Below are 20,007 nucleotides of genomic sequence, written 5' to 3'. Positions count from 1 at the left end.
TTACTGTGCCATTGCTTGTTATATTTCTTTCACAATCTATGATGTGTGTAATCCTAATTCAATATTCACAACTGGACAACAAATGTTGAAAGCAACTTCATAACAATCAGTTAGTAAGTGAAAGAAAATAAAGTCCTTAATGATCTACTGGCTCCCCAATAGTCTTTTGTTTCTGGTTTCTGGGAACATCATTCTCACCCCCATCTATCCTATCTTGACCATGTTTACTCGTGTAGGGTCTAAACAAGGGCAGGTCACTCGACAAAGATTCAAATGGTATTGATACAGTTTTACCTCTGCAGTTAGATATTGGATTGATAAGTGTAATTCAACAGTCCTAATATTGTTAGCAAGACAGACCCATGCAGTTGAAGGTTGTTGGTGTTGTGAACATTGTTTGTTGTTAAACGCTGCACTATTCCAGCTAAATGACAGCAGTCTGTGAATAATCAAGTCTAGACCAGACTATCCAGTGATTCACATCATGAGCATTAATCAATGCAATTTGGATACGATGACATGCATCAACTACCCGATCCCATAGGTCGCCTCTTACGATAAGCACAGTCGCCTTTAACGACAGACCTGCAGCGACTAAGGTCAAGGACATGCTTTCTTTTCATCCCATTTAAATATGGGAAATTGTGTTGACTTGGCAAAAAGCCCAGAAAAACAACATACGAGAAGAGTTTTGGGGAGGGGCCTTGACACATCAATACAATTCATATGAGGATCGAGGGGTGGGGGCCAGCTTGCACTCCCCCTCTTTGAAGCATACTAAACATTGATAACTTGGGACTTTCTTAGGTGATTGGACTGCTAGAAGTAAATGTATAACAACAGAACTGCCAAATCACAAACTGTATTGCTCCATTTCCAAAAGATACGTCCGCCTTTATTGACGGTCAAACTTCCTTTACATGATGGTATATATAACACTGCAGTGAGATTCTACCTAGTAACACATGCAGCATTCTCTAGGGTAAGATATACAAATCATAACCATAGTGATATAATGTAGTATACACTATCACAACGCTATGAGCCTTACCTTGGTGAATGGAATCTAGTTCATTATATAGGGATTTATTACAGTTAAACACCATTGTGTTGAACTTTGATGTGTCGAACTCACGTTTGCCTCGAAGTAGAAGCTTGGTCCCTGTCCCTGTACTCCCTCTTTATTCATCAATTTTGGTTGTGTCGAAAATATTTACGTAGGTCCCTTCAACTTTGACACAATGGTGTTTGACTGTATGTTAAAGGGATAGGTATATTGAACCTCTACATATGTAACACATTATTGAGTTGGTTGGTTGTTGGGGTCTCATGATACACCTTCCTCATGTATCAATACTTGTCACAATATGATACTTAGCACAACATTTAAATTCTCCATTTTCATGCAGTTCCGCTAACATATTGTTGCTATCAACCAGTTTGTGCTGGACCAGCATGACTGGTTAAACTAGGCTCTGTCTCACAGTATAATACAAGCAGATCTAACATTTTGTTTCGTGTTTCGTGGGGGCAGGTGGTAAGGTTACACTAGCCCCTGTAATCACCATGTCGGTTATGGCAAAACCTTGTCAGGTGAGGTGAAGTGGGGTTTAACGCTGCGATCAAGGTTAATGCACTTACATAGTGACATGCACGCGTGTGTGTGGCTGCTTGTACTGGTCCGGACAAATGCCGGTCTCATAGTGCTAGCCTACTGAGATACACTGCTGTAGTTTAACATGTTAACAGTCCTTTTATCCTAATATCAAGCACCAGGCAGGGTAGCAAGTCCTATCATTTAACATATCTTGGTATGGCCCGTCCAGTGTCTCATGTATGGCATGGTCAGGTGTAATCGTGAAACATGACACCCCTATTGGTAAGTACCATCTGAATATAGTCAAATGTGATAATAGCAATACTTAAACAAATATCATTCTAGAATACTCAGTGTATGTTACTTAGTTCCATCAAGAGATATCAGTAAAAAAATACATTTCACAAGGCACTGAGGGAAGCAGGCATGTTAGAATTAACAACCTCTCGGGTAAAGATCTCATCCATCTCAGGGTCATTGTCAACAGAACATTGCTCAGAATCATACAACATGTCCTGGCGGGGCTTGTTGCTAGTGTAAGGAATGGATCATTTAATATTCTTAGGCAGGAAGGGCCCCGATTATGTTTCTAGGTTTGTCAGCACCATACCTGTTCTCCTGGGTTTTCACCGAAGTGGTAAACGTCTGAGACCTGCATCACTTCGGGGTTTCCTCCCACTCTTGGGTAGGAAGGGGTGGGGGGTGGGGGTGGGACTGAATAATTTTTAATACACATAACTTTTTATGAACCCACAACACATTTTGCAGGACTTCCAATGAACAATTACTATTACTCTACAACACTACATTTACATGTAAGCTTAAGATCCGTCTAATATTTTAGTGTAAAAGTTCAGTGTAAAAGAATGAAAGATGACTTAGTGGAACACTGTAACATAGCTTGGAGGCAGTGCATGGTCCAAACTGTTGTAAAACATGGCCATCCCCATTAGGATGTGTCGCACACTTTAAATAAACATTAATGGGATGGGTCATACATCAATATACAGATGTATCCACCACGTGTGCTGGCAGATCTCATAGTAGGTCCCAGGACAGACAGGCAGCAGGATTCACATTGTCAGATACAGCTGTCAACGGCAGACACATGCTGCCCATTACAAAGTAAGGAGGTCTTCATGCTGAACACAGGTGCTGTCATCAACCAGACCATCACACTGATCAACACTAGATGCAAGCTGCTGCAGGTATGATGAGGGAGGAGATATCACAATTGCAACTATTTCCAGTAATTAACTTTTTTACACAAACAGCAGAAGCCACAGCCATTACTATGATACTACTATAGTGACAACTGCCTTTCATTTACATTTGTCATTACTTCTAAGTATTGTTATTAATCTGATTTTTACAGTTTTTCTTGTAAACGAGTTGAAAATATATTTTATGTCCAATGATAGTCTTGTGTATAGCCTGTGCCCTGTGTAGTGTGTGTCCTGTGCTGTGTCTGTGCCCTGCTTAGTGCCTAACTCTGGTGTAGTGTCTGTCCTGATTGTGTCCTGTGCTGTATCTGTGCCTAACTCTGGTGTAGTGTCTATCCTGATTGTGTCCTGTGCTGTGTCTGTGCCCTGCTTAGTGCCTAACTCTGGTGTAGTGTCTCTCCTGATTGTGTCCTGTGCTGTATCTGTGCCTGACTCTGGTGTAGTGTCTGTCCTGATTGTGTCCTGTGCTGTATCTGTGCCTGACTCTGGTGTAGTGTCTGTCCTGATTGTGTCCTGTGCTGTATCTGTGCCTAACTCTGGTGTAGTGTCTGTCCTGATTGTGTCCTGTGCTGTATCTGTGACTAACTCTGGTGTAGTGTCTCTCCTGATTGTGTCCTGTGCTGTATCTGTGCCTAACTCTGGTGTAGTGTCTATCCTGATTGTGCCCTGTGCTGTATCTGTGCCTGACTCTGGTGTAGTGTCTATCCTGATTGTGTCCTGTGCTGTATCTGTGCCTAACTCTGGTGTAGTGTCTGTCCTGATTGTGTCCTGTGCTGTGTATGTGCCCTGCTTAGTGCCTAACTCTGGTGTAGTGTCTGTCCTGATTGTGTCCTGTGCTGTGTCCTGTGCTGTGTCTGTGCCTAACTCTGGTGTAGTGTCAACCTGATTGTGTCCTGTGCTGTGTCTGTGCCTGACTCTGGTGTAGTGTCTGTCCTGATTGTGTCCTGTGCTGTATCTGTGCCTAACTCTGGTGTAGTGTCTGACCTGATTGTGTCCTGTGCAGTATCTATGCCTGACTCTGGTGTAGTGTCTATCCTGACTCTGGTGTCTGTCCTGATTGTGTCCTGTGCTGTGTCTGTGCCTAACTCTGGTGTAGTGTCTATCCTGATTGTGTCCTGTGCTGTGTCTGTGCCTGACTCTGGTGTAGTGTCTGTCCTGATTGTGTCCTGTGCTGTATCTGTGCCTAACTCTGGTGTAGTGTCTATCCTGATTGTGTCCTGTGCTGCGTCTGTGCCTGACTCTGGTGTAGTGTCTATCCTGATTGTGTCCTGTGCTGTGTCTGTGCCTAACTCTGGTGTAGTGTCTATCCTGATTGTGTCCTGTGCTGTGTCTGTGCCCTGCTTAGTGCCTAACTCTGGTGTAGTGTCTGTCCTGATTGTGTCATGTGCTGTATCTGTGCCTAACTCTGGTGTAGTGTCTATCCTGATTGTGTCCTGTGCTGTATCTGTGCCTAACTCTGGTGTAGTGTCTGTGCCTAACTCTGGTGAAGTGTCTGACCTGATTGTGTCCTGTGCTGTATCTGTGCCTGACTCTGGTGTAGTGTCTGTCCTGATTGTGTCCTGTGTAGTGTCTGTGCCTAACTCTGGTGTAGTGTCTGTCCTGATTGTGTCCTGTGTAGTGTCTGTGCCTAACTCTGGTGTAGTGTCTGTCCTGATTGTGTCCTGTGTAGTGTCTGTGCCTAACTCTGGTGTAGTGTCTGTCCTGTTTTGTGTCCTGTGTAGTGTCTGTGCCTAACTCTGGTGTAGTGTCTGTCCTGATTGTGTCCTGTGTAGTGTCTGTGCCTAACTCTGGTGTAGTGTCTATCCTGATTGTGTCCTGTGCTGTGTCTGTGCCTAACTCTGGTGTAGTGTCTATCCTGATTGTGTCCTGTGCTGTGTCTGTGCCTGACTCTGGTGTCCGTCCTGATTGTGTCCTGTGCTGTATCTGTGCCTGACTCTGGTGTAGTGTCTATCCTGATTGTGTCCTGTGCTGTATCTGTGCCTAACTCTGGTGTAGTGTCTATCCTGATTGTGTCCTATGCTGTATCTGTGCCTGACTCTGGTGTAGTGTCTGACCTGATTGTGTCCTGTGCTGTATCTGTGCCTAACTCTGGTGTAGTGTCTGTGCCTAACTCTGGTGTCTGTCCTGATTGTGTCCTGTGCTGTGTCTGTGTTTCTTCATAATGATAGTTATTGGCTGTTGGAAAATGCAAAGAAACAAAATGTTTTTAAATACAATGGTGTATTGTTTGTATTCAGAATCATCCATCATATCTTTGGACACAATGTGTCAAACCGATGATGCCTACCACCAAACAAACAATTCACTATAGCAGTGTTACTGCTCACATGAACCATCCATTTGGCAGCTCAGTATCTGGAGTGAAATCGTCATAGCATCTGTGATTATTATTATTATGCGATTATCATCAATGTATAAGTCATGGTACATCAACATGGGTATTGACTCTTCTCATTATACAGACAAACATCAAGCAGACACACAGATGCTCGGATACAGTCTCCATGGAGACGGACAAATTCAACAAGGAAGTCCACGTCAGTGCTGAGTCACTGTTTGTTTGTTGTTAAACGCCGCACTCAGCAATATTCCTGCTATATTACGGCGGTCTGTAAATAATCAAATCTGGACCAGTCAATCCAATGATTGACATCATGAGCATCAAACGATGCAATTGGGATACGATGACATGCATCAACCAAGTCAGCGAGCCTGACCACCCGATCCCGTTAGTCTGAGTCACTGACCCTACAAACAGAACATAACCCCTATTTGTGAACACCATGGCTCCCTAGCTCCATCCCGCTCAGTCACATTCCATGGTAACCAGTGCAAGCAATGTGAACCTCGGTCCACACTGGGACATGTCCCAAGGGGCACGATAGACTATAACAGAAGACTCACAAGAAGTGAAAGACCAACTGATTCCTTCATATTACTATAGTTAACCTGTCATGCTATTACACTGTTCAACTATTCAGATGAAAAACCCTCATCAGCCAAGTCTAGTCCAAATCTTATTGTAAAAGTGCACCTATAACAAAGATGTGAAAGACTGCTTTGTGTAAAATATGAATTTAGTGCTTATCATAAAAGTCAATAAATGACAAAGAACCACAATAGATTAGGTTCAAGTCTTTGTAACAGCTTTCGCCCAAAATGTTTGTGACTACTAGCCTGAATTCGGCTCTTAGCGTAATATTCAGTAGAATTTAGTGTTATTAGAACAATTATTATTAGCTGAGCTTACTTGACCGAACAGGAGTTTACTAGACTCTGGCTTCAGACTAGCAGCTAAAGTCGCAGACTGCAGTTAGCATCTTAAATTGCATTGATATGAACTTTGGGACGGCAGTCAGTCCCAGCTCGGTAAAAACATACCATGTAAAGTTGAATAAAAAAATAAGCATTGCCATGTTTCACCATTTTCTAACTAAATAAGATTTAAAAACACATTCAGGTTCATTTTACTAAGTGAAATTATTACTGAGTACTGACTGCCTGACGCATGGTGGCACAGACAGATACTGCCGACACACTTTGATTACATGAATACTTTATGTGGACTTAGAACACTACAAAAATACTCTAAAACCTGTCAACTATTTCTCTAAGTCACCAGACATGTTTTGTTTTTTCTCAGTCTCGTAGGAAGAAAGCAAATTCAAACTTTTCAGCAACCATGACAAGATAGGTTAGACCTAGCTCCTCTGTTACCTTCCCAGAATAGAGCTCTGTAAATGGGCTATCCCAGTGAGGAGCTTGAGCTTAGGTAAGGTAAGATAAATCTTCCACTAAAACTAAATCTTTTTTCAAACGAGACCAAAATTTGATTACCTTGGATGAATCTTGTAATGATAACGAAATACTTTTTAAAACTGTTCATGGCAAGTTGGATTTGAGAAATGATCAAAATGTCTCGTCACCCCACAGAGCTTGGGCTGCTGAGGGTAGTACATCTAAATCCTAGATAACATCTTAAAAGTATTGTCAGTTTGATTTCTTGATGAGAATACATGTACCTGCAGACTTTTATCTGTATTATTTGTGGGTAGAAATCACATACTAACAGGTTAGGGCCTTCATAACAAGTGTCCAGAATACTCACAGATGGCAGATTATGTTGCGTCATCATTGCTGCATGTGGAGCTAAGCGACCCCCACAAAAGTGTCAGATAAAATGTATAATGTACAATATGAACTTGGATCATATATTTCACCAAACTTAAAAATAGTGAAAATACAAATACCCCCCCCCTTTCACCATTTCTCAACAACCAAAGCTTCAAGTTAAACCACAGAGTAAGTAAATGCAATCCAGCCAAGACTAAATGCACAGCCCTGAAGGGTGAGGTGAGATCTGTCTTAACCGACATAAAGAGAAGCTCTGCCGTGGTTCATTGTTGGAAGAAAAGACAATCACACCTGTACAATAAAGGATGTGTCTCCGTTACACATTCAACAAACACATATACCTGGAGACTGCAAGGCCTTTTTGCAGGGGACAGAAATTAGGTATACAATTTGCCACCAAGCAACATATATAAAGGTTACAACTGCCATATTGTGTGTGGAATGTGATAGTCACGTGAACTAGAGAAATCAGTGAATCCAGACCCAATATGGAGTCCTCCTGCTTGACACCATAAACTAATTAACTCAGGTGAGACAGGTGTGGCAATAACAGAACCTTATCAAAACCGTTAACATTTACCTGGCAATACCTACCATAGCTGATGGCCTTAAAACCATTCACACAGCATTTTTGACATGAGAAACAATTTTTAGATGGTTCATGGCCTTTTTGGGGCAAACGTGTTGGCAAGAGTAGGAGACAGCAGTTCCATTTACATGGATGGGAAACTTAGCAAAATTTAATGTTTGATAATCATGATAATAAACAATTAAAATTATTTTGGCTACACTGATTTGAAACTATGCAGAATAAAATTTTGTGTTCTAACTGATGGGTGCTGATCACCATCGATTAACATGAAGACCATCCTGTCTAGCAGAGATATTCAATGATGGTGCACCACAGATATTAAGCCCCTTATTCACTCTGGCTTAGCGTTTAAAAGAAATTGTTTGGGGAAAATAATTTTGAGGTTGATATTGTGAACCTTTGTGTCAACATTATTTAAGATGGGACTTTCAATTAGGGGAGTTCATTGGGAGTATGAAATGTGAGTGAGTGCGGGCCAAATTGTATGATGGAGGACCTCTGTTTATTCAAGGACAGGAATTCTCAGGGGTTTCCTCAGGAATGTGGAAGTATAACAACAGTGTACGTCATTCCAGACATACCCTTATGAACGTCAGTTTCTTGGTCACTGGACGGCATCGTGTCCAATGAAAAAGCTGTAAAATGCGTAAAATTCACATAACAAAATTAGTTGGCCCGAACAAAGCCAAACCATGAAGCTCCAATAAACTCATAAATACACAAATCAACTTTCTCAGGAAAGGGCAGCTGTAGAATCAATAAGGCACAATTGTTTTCACCTGAAAGCAGCTCATCAGTGGACATAACAAACAAGAAATTATCAACGTCATTTTGTAAAACATGGCTCCTTGTCAAAGACCATGAGACCACTGTTGTTGTTCTTACTACTATAACATTTGAGAGTAACAAAGAAACAGACAATATTCCTGAGAAAGACAGACAGATTATGACAACATGCGCTCAAGCTTATAATACTCATTATCATGGATGGTTGCTGTACACATATCAAAACACCAACGCATTTGGCATCAAATCATAAAATCAGTGGAAATGTAAACACATTTTAACTGCTTAAAATAAATTTTAGTATTAAAAATATTTTTAAAAAAACACACATTTACTTTAAGTTTGTCCAGGATATAATGTATGAAATTTAAAATTTCATCTAAAACATACTTATATAAACACATTAAAATCATTAAAAAATGTATTACAAAAGAAAAAAGATAAAAGGCTAAAAATATGGTTATCCTTTCTTTTGCATCCTGCAAGAAGCATATTTTTCTGCTCTTTGACCAAATATGAAATTCAGACCCTTGGATGGAACACTGTTTAACAAATTGCTGTTTTTTTCTGGTACAAAACCTAGAGGTTCTAGAATACAATTGAACTGGGCATATCACATCACGGCCTAGTTATCAAGCTCTGAGATCCAAGAGAACAAAGGGGAAATGAGCAACACTTCATTTCCCTGAATATAGCCGTTTGTAGACGTAGTTGAGGAAGAAGAAGGTGGAGACGAGAGCCATGACAAGCATGGTCCGGATGCGCCAGTGTGCGCGGGATCGGTGCAGCTTCTTGTGGAGCTCCACTACCTGAGCCTCGGTCATCTCCACCGTTCCGCTGTTGTCAACAATGTAGGTGGCACGCTTGCACTTCTCCGACAGCGCCATTTGGGAGCAGATCCTGGACTCAGCATCAGGTCGAGAAAGTCTGTTCCTTGCGATCAGGCGCTGCAGTTGTTGTCTTTCAGAACTGCAAGAAGATGGATTAACTCTGAACCACTGTCATCATTATCATAACATGTCAAACTGGGGTTATATTACTATTAATAGAAGCCTGTTTATTTGTTGTTTAATGCCACATTCAGCAATATTCCAGCTATATGACAGCGGTCTGTAAATAATCAAGTCTGGGACAGAAAATCCAGTGATTGACATCACTAAAACCCTGCTACACATCATGAAAGTACTGGAATACTGTTTACAGCAGCATCAAACCCAACTCACTCACTCACTTTTGTCTTCATGCACAAAGTGCATCAGTAAAATGGCATTCAAGAATCTCGACCAGTCTGCTCACTATTCTTCCTGAGACATACCAACATTATAGTCATGGGTCTTGGAACCATGCTAAAAGTGTTTAAATGTGTTTTTATACCACAGTCAGCAATATGAGAGTGCTATGTCACAGCGACCTGTAAATAATCAGTTGTTGACTAGACAAGCCTGTGACTGTCAGCATGAGCAAAGATCCATGACCACCCAAGACCAGCCAGGTACATTGTTACCACAAGGGAAATCACAAGGGGAAATCCCCACGGGGCCTCTACGAACGGGAAATCCACATGGGACTCCTTCTAACCCGGAATCGCTATGGGATACTGTAAAAGATAGTAGACTGATAAGTTTCTGACCAGGACACGACGACTGTGTAGGTCATGTAAGGCACCATCTTGCCACTCTCAAACAGCAGGGGAGTGTCCAGCACCACAAAACTGTACCCTGGAAGAAACCATCAGAACACTCAGCATGTGTAGGAAGTAGGACAGCCTCTGTATGCCAGGCTAAATATGGTTGGTTGGTTTGTTGTTTAACGCCGCACTCAGCAATATTCCAGCTATATGACCGTGGTCTGTAAATAATCGAGTCTGGACCAGACAATCCAGTGATTGACATCATGAGCATCGATCCACGCAATCGGGATTGATGACATGCATCAACCAAGTCAGCGAGTCTGACCACCCGATCCCGTTAGTTTGCCTCTTACGACAAGTATAGTCGCCTTTTACAGCAAGCATGGATTGCTGAAGACCAATTCTAACCCGGATCTTCACATGTGTTGAAAAATGTGGGTACATGAAGTCAAAACTGGGATCAAAAATGAAAATATGCCAACACACGTATTAAGATATTCCATACTACATACTTGCTGTATATTAAATTTCATCATGTTGCAAGGAGAAATAGTTGTGTATTGGTACAGAAAGCCATATTGAAAATGTGATTTTTGTCCATGACTCAGTTATTGCTCTTTAAGGCTGGTTGAGGAACACAATGACACACTTTCAACAGTCGGTTCACCTTTCAGTGTTCAGGGGCCAGGATGCTGGTCACTTCTTCCACTTACCCAGGACAAAGTACTTGAGGAGCAGCCACAGCATCTTCTTGTAGATCTCTGGGTGTGTGAAGGAGTTGAGGAGTTGCCGCTTGTCGCCATCAGAGAAGATGAGTGCACCCAGCTTTGCTCGGTTCAATGTTCCGTCATCATGAAAGAAGTCTTCGCCAAATGTTTCCCGGATCTTGTACCAGGCAGGTTTACCAGGCTCCACCACTGGAAACACAAGCAGACAGTCAAGAGGACTATGCTCCCGGTGGCCTGTTCGTGAGGCTGACTCAGCTAAGAGATCCTAACGACTAAACTTGATGACTGCATTGTTATCTTTCTTACGACCTTGTGATGTAATTAAAATGAGCAGGTGGGGATGGGTGGGGGACACCCTAGATTGAAATTCATGTATGTATTTATATAATTAAATTGATACATATACGGGACGTCACAAGTATGTCGTTACATTGCTATATATAAAGGCTTGCACATTTTGCGGCGTTCTTTTCATTTGGTTCAAAAACACATGTCAAAATAATGGGGATGCATAAACCATAAACAAAGAGTTAACTTTACTTTCAGAGCTAGAAGAGAACCAACATAGTTCAAACGTCAATGATCATGATGATACTTAAACTTCTTCTGATTTAAACGCTTCCGATTTCTGAAATAATAATCTGTAATAAACACATTCAAATGTGAATTGTCACAAATTTTCATCCTTAGATGGATGTGCCTAAAAAGATGATGAACAGAATAGTCTTGCAGCTGGCTGGGGATGTTTATAGGACAGGGCGCTTAATACGTGGACTATGGTTTTTGTGATCTACAACACTGTGTCACAATGTACCGTTCTAGTAAATAATTACTTAGCACTTACGCCCTGGTCGCTTTTTCTATTTCATAGTTTACAGATATTTACTGAACCAATAAGTTTGGGCCGGTTAAAACAAAGATAAATTGATGGAGCTCAATATTTCTTTTTATCTTATTTGGCATTTTGTTTGGGTCATTTGGCTAAGTGGTAAAACATATGATAATGGTGTCATAAGTACAGGAAGTTTATTAATTTTAAAGTATTATGAATATATGGTATATATATATTTACTTCTGAGAAGGCATTGTTCTATTTATAAGCAGTCTGCAGTGGCCAGGGGCTACATAAAATGCCTTTTATCAAGTATTATCTATTTTGGTATTAATGTAATATTTTCTAATCCAGCAAAGATTATAGCGGTTAGGCAAAGAAAACAAAGTTATTAGGCTATATTTTCTGATATGGATTTTAGCTAGTCTGAATATGAAAATGTAAACTGACAGACAAAACAGTGACAAATAAAGTAAGGGAAAATAAGTTCACATTCTGTGGCGCTTGCAAATAGTCCTGAAAACAAACTCCCACAGTTGATGAAGCTTTTGTGTCAAATAACGATCTAACCTCGGCTGCTAATGAAGTTATCATGTTTCAGTCCTCGCCACTTGAAATTGAATTATGAAATATCACGATTATTAATTAACGAAGATACCTGCATGTGTTCTAATACTTATAAAGTGAAACAAGCCATTCTAGCTATTACTTGTACTGATGACAAAAATTGCAAAGTGCGCTCTTCAACGAACATATCCATTTTGCTAGCGATAATCATTTTTTGATCATGTGGTTGCAGTCCGGGTAAGAATCGTCTGTCAGGTGACTGCGAATAGTTATACTGAGCAGTGCGTGCATCTCCAACTTTATTTAACAATGCCCTACTCATCCTATTGAAACTGAATATTACCCTGTACATTACCCGGTACATTAGCCTGTACATTACCCGGTACATTACCCGGTACATTACCCTGTACATTACCCTTTACATTACCCTGTACATTACCCTGTACATTAGCCGGTACATTACCCGGTTTATTACCCTGTACATTACCCTGTACATTACCCTGTACATTACCCTGTACATTAGCCGGTACATTACCCGGAACATTACCCTGTACATTACCGGGTACATTACGCGATACATTAGCCGGTACATTACGCGATACATTAGCCTGTACATTACCCGGTACATTACGCGATACATAACCCTGTACATTACCGGGTACATTAGCCTGTACATTCCCCGGTACATTACCCTGTACATTACCCGGTACATTACGCGATACATTAGCCTGTACATTACCCGGTACATTACGCGATACATTAGCCTGTACATTACCCGGTACATTACGCGATACATTAGCCTGTACATTACCCGGTACATTACGCAATACATTAGCCTGTACATTACCCGGTACATTACCCGGAACATTACCCGATACATTACCCGGTACATTACCCTGTACATTACCCGGTACATTACGCGAAACATTAGCCGGTACATTACCCGGAACATTACCATGTACATTACCCGGTACATTACGCGATACATTAGCCTGTACATTACCCGGTACATTACGCGATACATTAGCCTGTACATTACCCGGTACATTACGCGATACATTACCCTGTACATTACCCGGTACATTAGCCTGTACATTAGCCGGTACATTAGACAGTACATTACCCTGTACATTAGCCTGTACATTACCCTGTTCATTACCCGGAACATTACCCTGTACATTACCCGGTACATTACCCGGTACATTACCCTGTACATTAGCCGGTACATTACCCTTTACATTACCCTGTACATTACCCTGTACATTACCCTGTACATTAGCCGGTACATTACCCTGTACATTAGCCGGTACATTACCCAGAACATTACCCGGAACATTACCCTGTACATTACCCGGTACATTACGCGATACATTAGCCTGTACATTACCCGGTACATTACCCAGAACATTACCCGGAACATTACCCTGTACATTACCCGGTACATTACGCGATACATTAGCCTGTACATTACCCGGTACATTACGCGATACATTAGCCTGTACATTACCCGGTACATTACGCGATACATTACCCTGTACATTACCCGGTACATTAGCCGGTACATTACCCTGTACATTACCCTTTACATTACCCTGTACATTACCCTGTACATTAGCCGGTACATTAGCCGGTACATTACCCGGTACATTACCCTGTACATTACCCTGTACATTACCCGGTACATTACCCGGTACATTACGCGATACATTACCCTGTACATTAGCCGGTACATTACCCAGAACATTACCCGGAACATTACCCTGTACATTACCCGGTACATTACGCGATACATTAGCCTGTACATTACCCGGTACATTACGCGATACATTAGCCTGTACATTACCCGGTACATTACGCGATACATTACCCTGTACATTACCCGGTACATTAGCCGGTACATTACCCTGTACATTACCCTTTACATTACCCTGTACATTACCCTGTACATTAGCCGGTACATTACCCGGTACATTACCCTGTACATTACCCTGTACATTACCCGGTACATTACCCGGTACATTACGCGATACATTACCCTGTACATTACCCTGTACATTACCCGGAACATTACCCTGTACATTACCCGGTACATTACCCGGTACATTACGCGATACATTACCCTGTACATTACCCGGTACATTATGCGATACATAAGCCTGTACATTACCCGGTACATTACGCGATACATTACCCGGTACATTACCCGGTACTTTACCCGGTACATTACCCTGTACATTACCCGGTACATTACCCTGTACATTACCCTGTACATTACCCGGAACATTACCCGGAACATTACCCTGTACATTACCCGGTAATTACGCGATACATTAGCCTGTACATTACCCAGTACATTACCCGGTACATTAGCCTGTACATTACCCGGTACATTAGCCTGTACATTACCAGGTACATTACGCGATACATTAGCCTGTACATTACCCGCTACATTAGCCTGTACATTACCCGGTACATTACGCGATACATTACCCCGTACGTTACCCTGTACATTAGCCTGTACATTAGCCTGTACATTACCCGGTACATTACCCTGTACATTACCCTGTACATTAGCCTGTACATTACCCCGTACATTACCCCGTACATTACCCCATACATTACCTGGTATGTCAGCTGTATCAACAAAAGGTGTTACTAGGAATTGTGAACTCGCTCAATGAAATTTCCTGATCGCAATGGTTTAGATATTCATTTGTTTCATGTTTAATGTGTGCATTTATTTTATTTAAGTTCTATTCAGTGGACACAGTATTTAACTCTGCTGGTCATAGGCTGAAAAACTGTGCTGGCATGTAATACTGTACTTCAAAAGTCCCTGAATCATTCCCACTGGGCTCCATACAGGATCCTGGGTCCTATCCATTTGTCCCTTGCACTAAAGTACTCAGGTGAATATCCATGACCTATGACACCTTGACGACAGGAGAAAACAGGTGCTTGAAACCCACGTGCATGTGATTTGTCAGTGGTTAGTGATTTGTGAGTGGCATTGTGGGATAGTGAATCATCGTCAAAATATCAGAACGTAAAAGTAACATATTCCCTTCTCAAACAACAACTTACATGTCATTATTATTATATACATAAAAATAGCTGTCATTTTTATTGTTGTTTTGATAAAAAAAAATCCAGGCTAGTTTGCATAATGCCTATAGCCTGTTTCTGCCATGTCAATTTGGACTTAGTTTTATTTTTGAATGTTGAAAGTGCCTACAAATTACCCCCTGTAAAGTACATTTTGTATTGAGCACTTAGATAAAACTAGCAAATCCAGACTAGTACTTTTCCAGTTGTTTCGTTATTTCGTATTTACATCTACATAATGCTTTGTGTCGATTACTAAATCCAGCAAAACAGTTTTTTTTCATTTCCATGAGTACTTTAGTTGCAGTGTTATACTGGCACACTGGGTCTACTTTGAACAGTCAAATGTTTTCAAGGCAGACAGTTTATATTGAATCAGGACCAATATATTTAGAAGCCATGTTCGTAGAGGGTTACAGCTAAAATCCTAAAACACCACCATGTCAAAGTGACGTCTTGCGAATTGGCAATAATGGCACCATCTCATCGTTCCATGATTAGGCCATTTTGTATTGAGAAACAAAATAGGTAAGTGCATGCCCCAAGGCAAACAGTATGTCATTCCAAGAGAATCTTCCTTTTAAAATTAGTTTTTAAAGGACAATCAACACCTGATCAACAATGTTGATAACCAACAAGCAACAGTAATATTTATTTCAAAACAAGATGTCTCGAAAGCACACTTCTCAAAATCTGATTACAGTCTGTGTTTTAGCAGGTATTTATTGTCAACAACAACATACATGGCTTAACATTGACTAAGTGGATTTAATGCACAGTAGGAATGTTGAGTGAATTATGTAATATAGGCATAAGAAAGTTAATCTGTTAAAAAAATCTGTGACTGTTGTTTGATTGGGAGAAATAAATAGCAAATATTGGATTTTTTCCCTATACTTTCTTTTGCACTTTATAATAATAAATATATTATGATGTCCTTTTCGCGAGGGAATTCGATCTTTTCGTAATATTTCTTAACATCTTATATTAGTAATGTTCAGAGTCAGACGCACGTCTGGTTTAGCCTCATCTTGTGCAAATCGTTGTGACAAAAATGTTTTCATTTTCAAACACTTTTGGCAAAAGGTTCGTGTTATCAATATCTTGGCATACTTGACGATGTAGAACAAATCAACTAGCCTAATGTGCAATACACTTTACCATGAATTCCTTTAAAGGGGCACTGATCTAACGCAATTCCCCGGACTGGTTGTTGCCTTTGTTATTGTTTTTTCCCCCGTGAGTACCCGGATGATACGCAACGCAACTGAGCGTGACCAGAGACTGGGCTACCGTCTGCAAGGACAGCTAAATACACTTGGAGGCCGGAGGCAATATTTGTTTTACGAATTTTTGCATAAACACTGATTGGTTAACTGTGATCTATAAGGATTTCGACAAAGGGGGCATGTAAATTAATTTCTTCAGCCTAAACAAACAGACAAAAAGAAAGGCGGAGCTCAGCGGATTTGGAAATACCCCAGATGGTTATACATGTAGTTTAATACTAAAAAAAAGTATCTATGCAGTGAAAGCATTTTCGGATTTCGGATTGCGTCGATAATACGATTACTACTCCCTTGTTGTCATCCACGTTTTCTGGTATAACCCTACACTTGTGTATTTGTCGTCATTCACTTGATGCTCAGTTAATGAATTTATTACAGGTACAATTAGTTGTAGCACCACTTAGATTACCTTCCAAAGGTTCCCATTTGGCATTTATTGTGTCTGGGGTAATTATTCAATCTAAATCAAGGTTTGAAGTGAGGTGAAATGTGTGTTATGTAATATGCACATGGCAGACCAGCAAGAGGTGAATGATCAATTGATTTACTTTTTTTTTGTAAATCAACAGATCGTTCCAAGTCATCAAAGGATTAACAGAAAATACGTTGATTGATTAATTACTGTTATCTTGCACAGTGGATATGTCAAAAGTGAGTGTTTACATGTCTAGGTTTACTAAAACAAAGGGAATACACTCATTTCATGGCGTGAAGTGCCGATGTAAAACAACATACTTTGTTCAAAGGGTTAACTGATAATACGTTGATTGATTGATCATTGTTATCTATCACTCAATGGATTTTTTAGGAACCATGGACGTTATGAAAATAGTTGTCACGTGGGCTTTCTCAGCCGACCCTTAGACTTGACACCTATGTGAACGCCTGACACAATCCAAGTGATCAGTTGAGTAACGAACACGGGTTATAATATCCCGAAACGATATATATCTTTTAAAATATTTGATTGTTACAGAGACATGTGACATCGAATAAGTTTCTTTGTACAGCTGAAGGACGAGTGGGATATTGTTCCTTTGTGTGGATATTCACGGATACATTCCTCGAACAAGGAAGCTCCTAAAATTTATACACATAAATTTGGAAGGTTGCAATTATGGTATTTGCATTTTGTTTTCCTTCATTTGAACCGATTCGTTCTTGTTTCTCAACGTCTTGGTTGGGAAATTGTTCAATGCACGATAGACGTTGTTTTCACAGGTCTTTTCCTTTGTAAGCGTGTATATATTACCGTCAATTTGTAAATGTGATTCTCTCAGGCAATTTATAAAATGTGTAAATATTTCAGTCATTTTGACTAAAACATCTGTCCAGATTGATTAGGATGATCAAAAGGGCCTACAAACATCACAACAGATTATTATGTAGGATTAGAAGCCAAACAACATAGAAATGTACTTTTCAACGTATCATTTTCAGTCTCTTGGTGGTGACATTAAACATAATAATGTTTGGAATTCGTTAACATAATAATACAAATGGAAATGTTTTTTAGTTGCTTTTAATAAATTTTAAAATGTTACACATTTTGACAGTAAAAAAAATATACACACTATAAAAAAGCAATGCTCAGGTGAAATATTTACTTTGTGTTGCAAGTCAAAATAGTGTAAACGAAAATCGCAAAATTACCAAGCTAGTGACTTCGTCACCATTACCGATGCTACCCACAAATATACCTACATTTCCTTATTATCTCGAAAACTGTATTTCATTTTGTTGATCAATGTGACCATACACCCTTATTACTACCCATAAAAGTGACTGATGCGCTTACGAATTGCGCAGCAGAGGTCGCGAACTAGTCTAGATTTCTGCTATACATCCGGGTACTCACTGGGAAAAAACAATAACAAAGGCAACAACCAGTCCCGGGGAATTGCGTTAGATCAGTGCCCCTTTAAATAGAAAATAGAAGGCGAATAACAATAACTGAAACTCACCATCTTTTGCAAGCTTGTCAGCGTCAATGACAGGGCATCCAAGTTGGCGGAATTTGTTGGAAACAGTACTTTTCCCTGTCGATATACCGCCTGTCAAACCAACCAAAAACATTTCTGACCGATTGAGGCTTGTTTATGTAACGAAGTCAACGTTGCACACTTCCATTTCTTGAGTAAAGTTTTATCTGTTAGAGTTACCGTCCTTGATATTGGGGATGTGTTAGGGGGACAACTATTAATACACTTGTAGACCCTGTACGAACGTCTGTCGATATACAAGTTTATTCAAATAAAAACATTAGACACTGGGAAATCGGAGACTAATTGCGATGAATAAATGGATTTACATTAATGAGGATGTGTTAACCAATTGTGATTTTTAAACAAACACACTTACATGAAGTTGCAATACTATTTTTTAAATGACACTACAAGTACTGTTGCACATAAGCAGAGAGTGTAGTGTATTGTAAGTTGAGATGCTCCCAGTTGCATGGCTTCTGTACTTGATGTTTTTATATTATGCATGGACTGATGTAGCGATAACAGCTGTTGTCTTCAGTGTCTTGTCTTGGCTGTTTTCTTGTGGAACATCAGTGAGCCTGGGTTATACTTTGCTTATGTCTTTTACAAAAAGCTATTTACAAATTAAAAACGATTTTGTGTTTATTTTGTCTACAGATTTGTTAAAATGGATTTCGTCATCATTTAGTTTGGCATATTATTTTTTTTAAATCATCTATAAAGTTAAATATAAATTTTGTTGTTTGTTTGTTTGTTTGTTATTTATCACACTCACCTATATTCCAGCCATATGACGACATTCCATAATAATCAATACGGAAGCTGACAATCCAGTGATTGACATTGTGGTATCATTCCACGCAATGGGGATACAATGACATGCAACAAGCCAACATCCAGTCACCGAGCCTGATCCATTTAGTCGCTACTACCACAAGCTTGGGATAAGGATCTACATACCCTTACCCAGAATCCCCACGTGAAATAAAACTTCATGTTTTACACCTATCATTGAATTAAAGAAAAGGGCTCGAACATTCTTCCAGGAAAATATGTTTTCATTCTATTATACTTACTGTGGTGTTTGATTTAAGTTTTCTCTCTATATAATAATCTCGACTCCATAACACACGGTAAACAATACCTTGCAATGTAGTAACGTTCTCTCCTCAGTACTATACTTGTTGAAAAAAGAAATCCTTCATATTTTATTATATATGGTATTTGCAGTTCTTAGCTGCGCATATATGTTCCGTATGGCTGTAATACTGTCGAAGAAAAAATAATATTAACAAAAGCATATCTTTCACACACACACACCCAATAATTACTAAGAATCGAAATGACACCTACTACAGTCTAATACCTTAACTGGTTCAACTTATTATTATCTGTAAATATTTTTTGGGGACGTTTTAGCCATTACCCTCTTGTTAATTTTATAGAAATGAAGTTTTAATAATTTAATAATTTATGTAAATACCTTTATAGACTTAACTGCTTTGTGTTTTTTTGAGGTCATACATTATCCAAAGA

The 20,007-nt window shown here is 39.9% G+C and overlaps 2 protein-coding genes across 3 annotated transcripts; both read right to left on the bottom strand.

Moving 5' to 3' along the window:
• Positions 1–2,281: 2,281 nt before the first annotated feature.
• LOC125374569 (papilin-like) lies at positions 2,282–6,330 on the bottom strand. The gene is made up of 4 exons (XM_048385450.1): positions 6,319–6,330; positions 6,071–6,127; positions 3,740–4,550; positions 2,282–3,626 (listed from the first exon to the last, which is right to left on the bottom strand). Exons 1-4 carry the CDS (start codon positions 6,328–6,330, stop codon positions 2,920–2,922), a joined length of 1,587 nt encoding a protein of 528 aa, XP_048241407.1. The 3' UTR covers positions 2,282–2,919.
• LOC124123585 (dephospho-CoA kinase domain-containing protein-like) lies at positions 3,929–18,635 on the bottom strand. 2 transcript variants are annotated; one of them, XR_007218972.1, is made up of 5 exons: positions 18,448–18,635; positions 10,676–10,879; positions 9,963–10,050; positions 4,875–9,301; positions 3,929–4,573 (listed from the first exon to the last, which is right to left on the bottom strand). XR_007218972.1 is itself a non-coding variant. In XM_048387518.1 (4 exons), exons 1-4 carry the CDS (start codon positions 18,557–18,559, stop codon positions 9,010–9,012), a joined length of 696 nt encoding a protein of 231 aa, XP_048243475.1. In that variant the 5' UTR covers positions 18,560–18,635; the 3' UTR covers positions 4,575–9,009. The 2 variants fall into 2 exon arrangements, 1 of the variants encoding a protein (XP_048243475.1); XM_048387518.1 differs by lacking the exon at positions 3,929–4,573 and having other exon boundaries at positions 4,575–9,301.
• Between the last annotated feature and the right edge of the window lie 1,372 nt (positions 18,636–20,007).

The sequence above is a fragment of the Haliotis rufescens genome, unplaced genomic scaffold, assembly GCF_023055435.1.
Source record: "Haliotis rufescens isolate VD_foot unplaced genomic scaffold, xgHalRufe1.0.p SCAF_10, whole genome shotgun sequence".
NCBI classification, from domain to species: domain Eukaryota; kingdom Metazoa; phylum Mollusca; class Gastropoda; order Lepetellida; family Haliotidae; genus Haliotis; species Haliotis rufescens.
The sequence above is the reverse complement of the archived record's forward strand: the minus strand, read 5'-3'. Positions and strand labels throughout refer to the sequence as shown.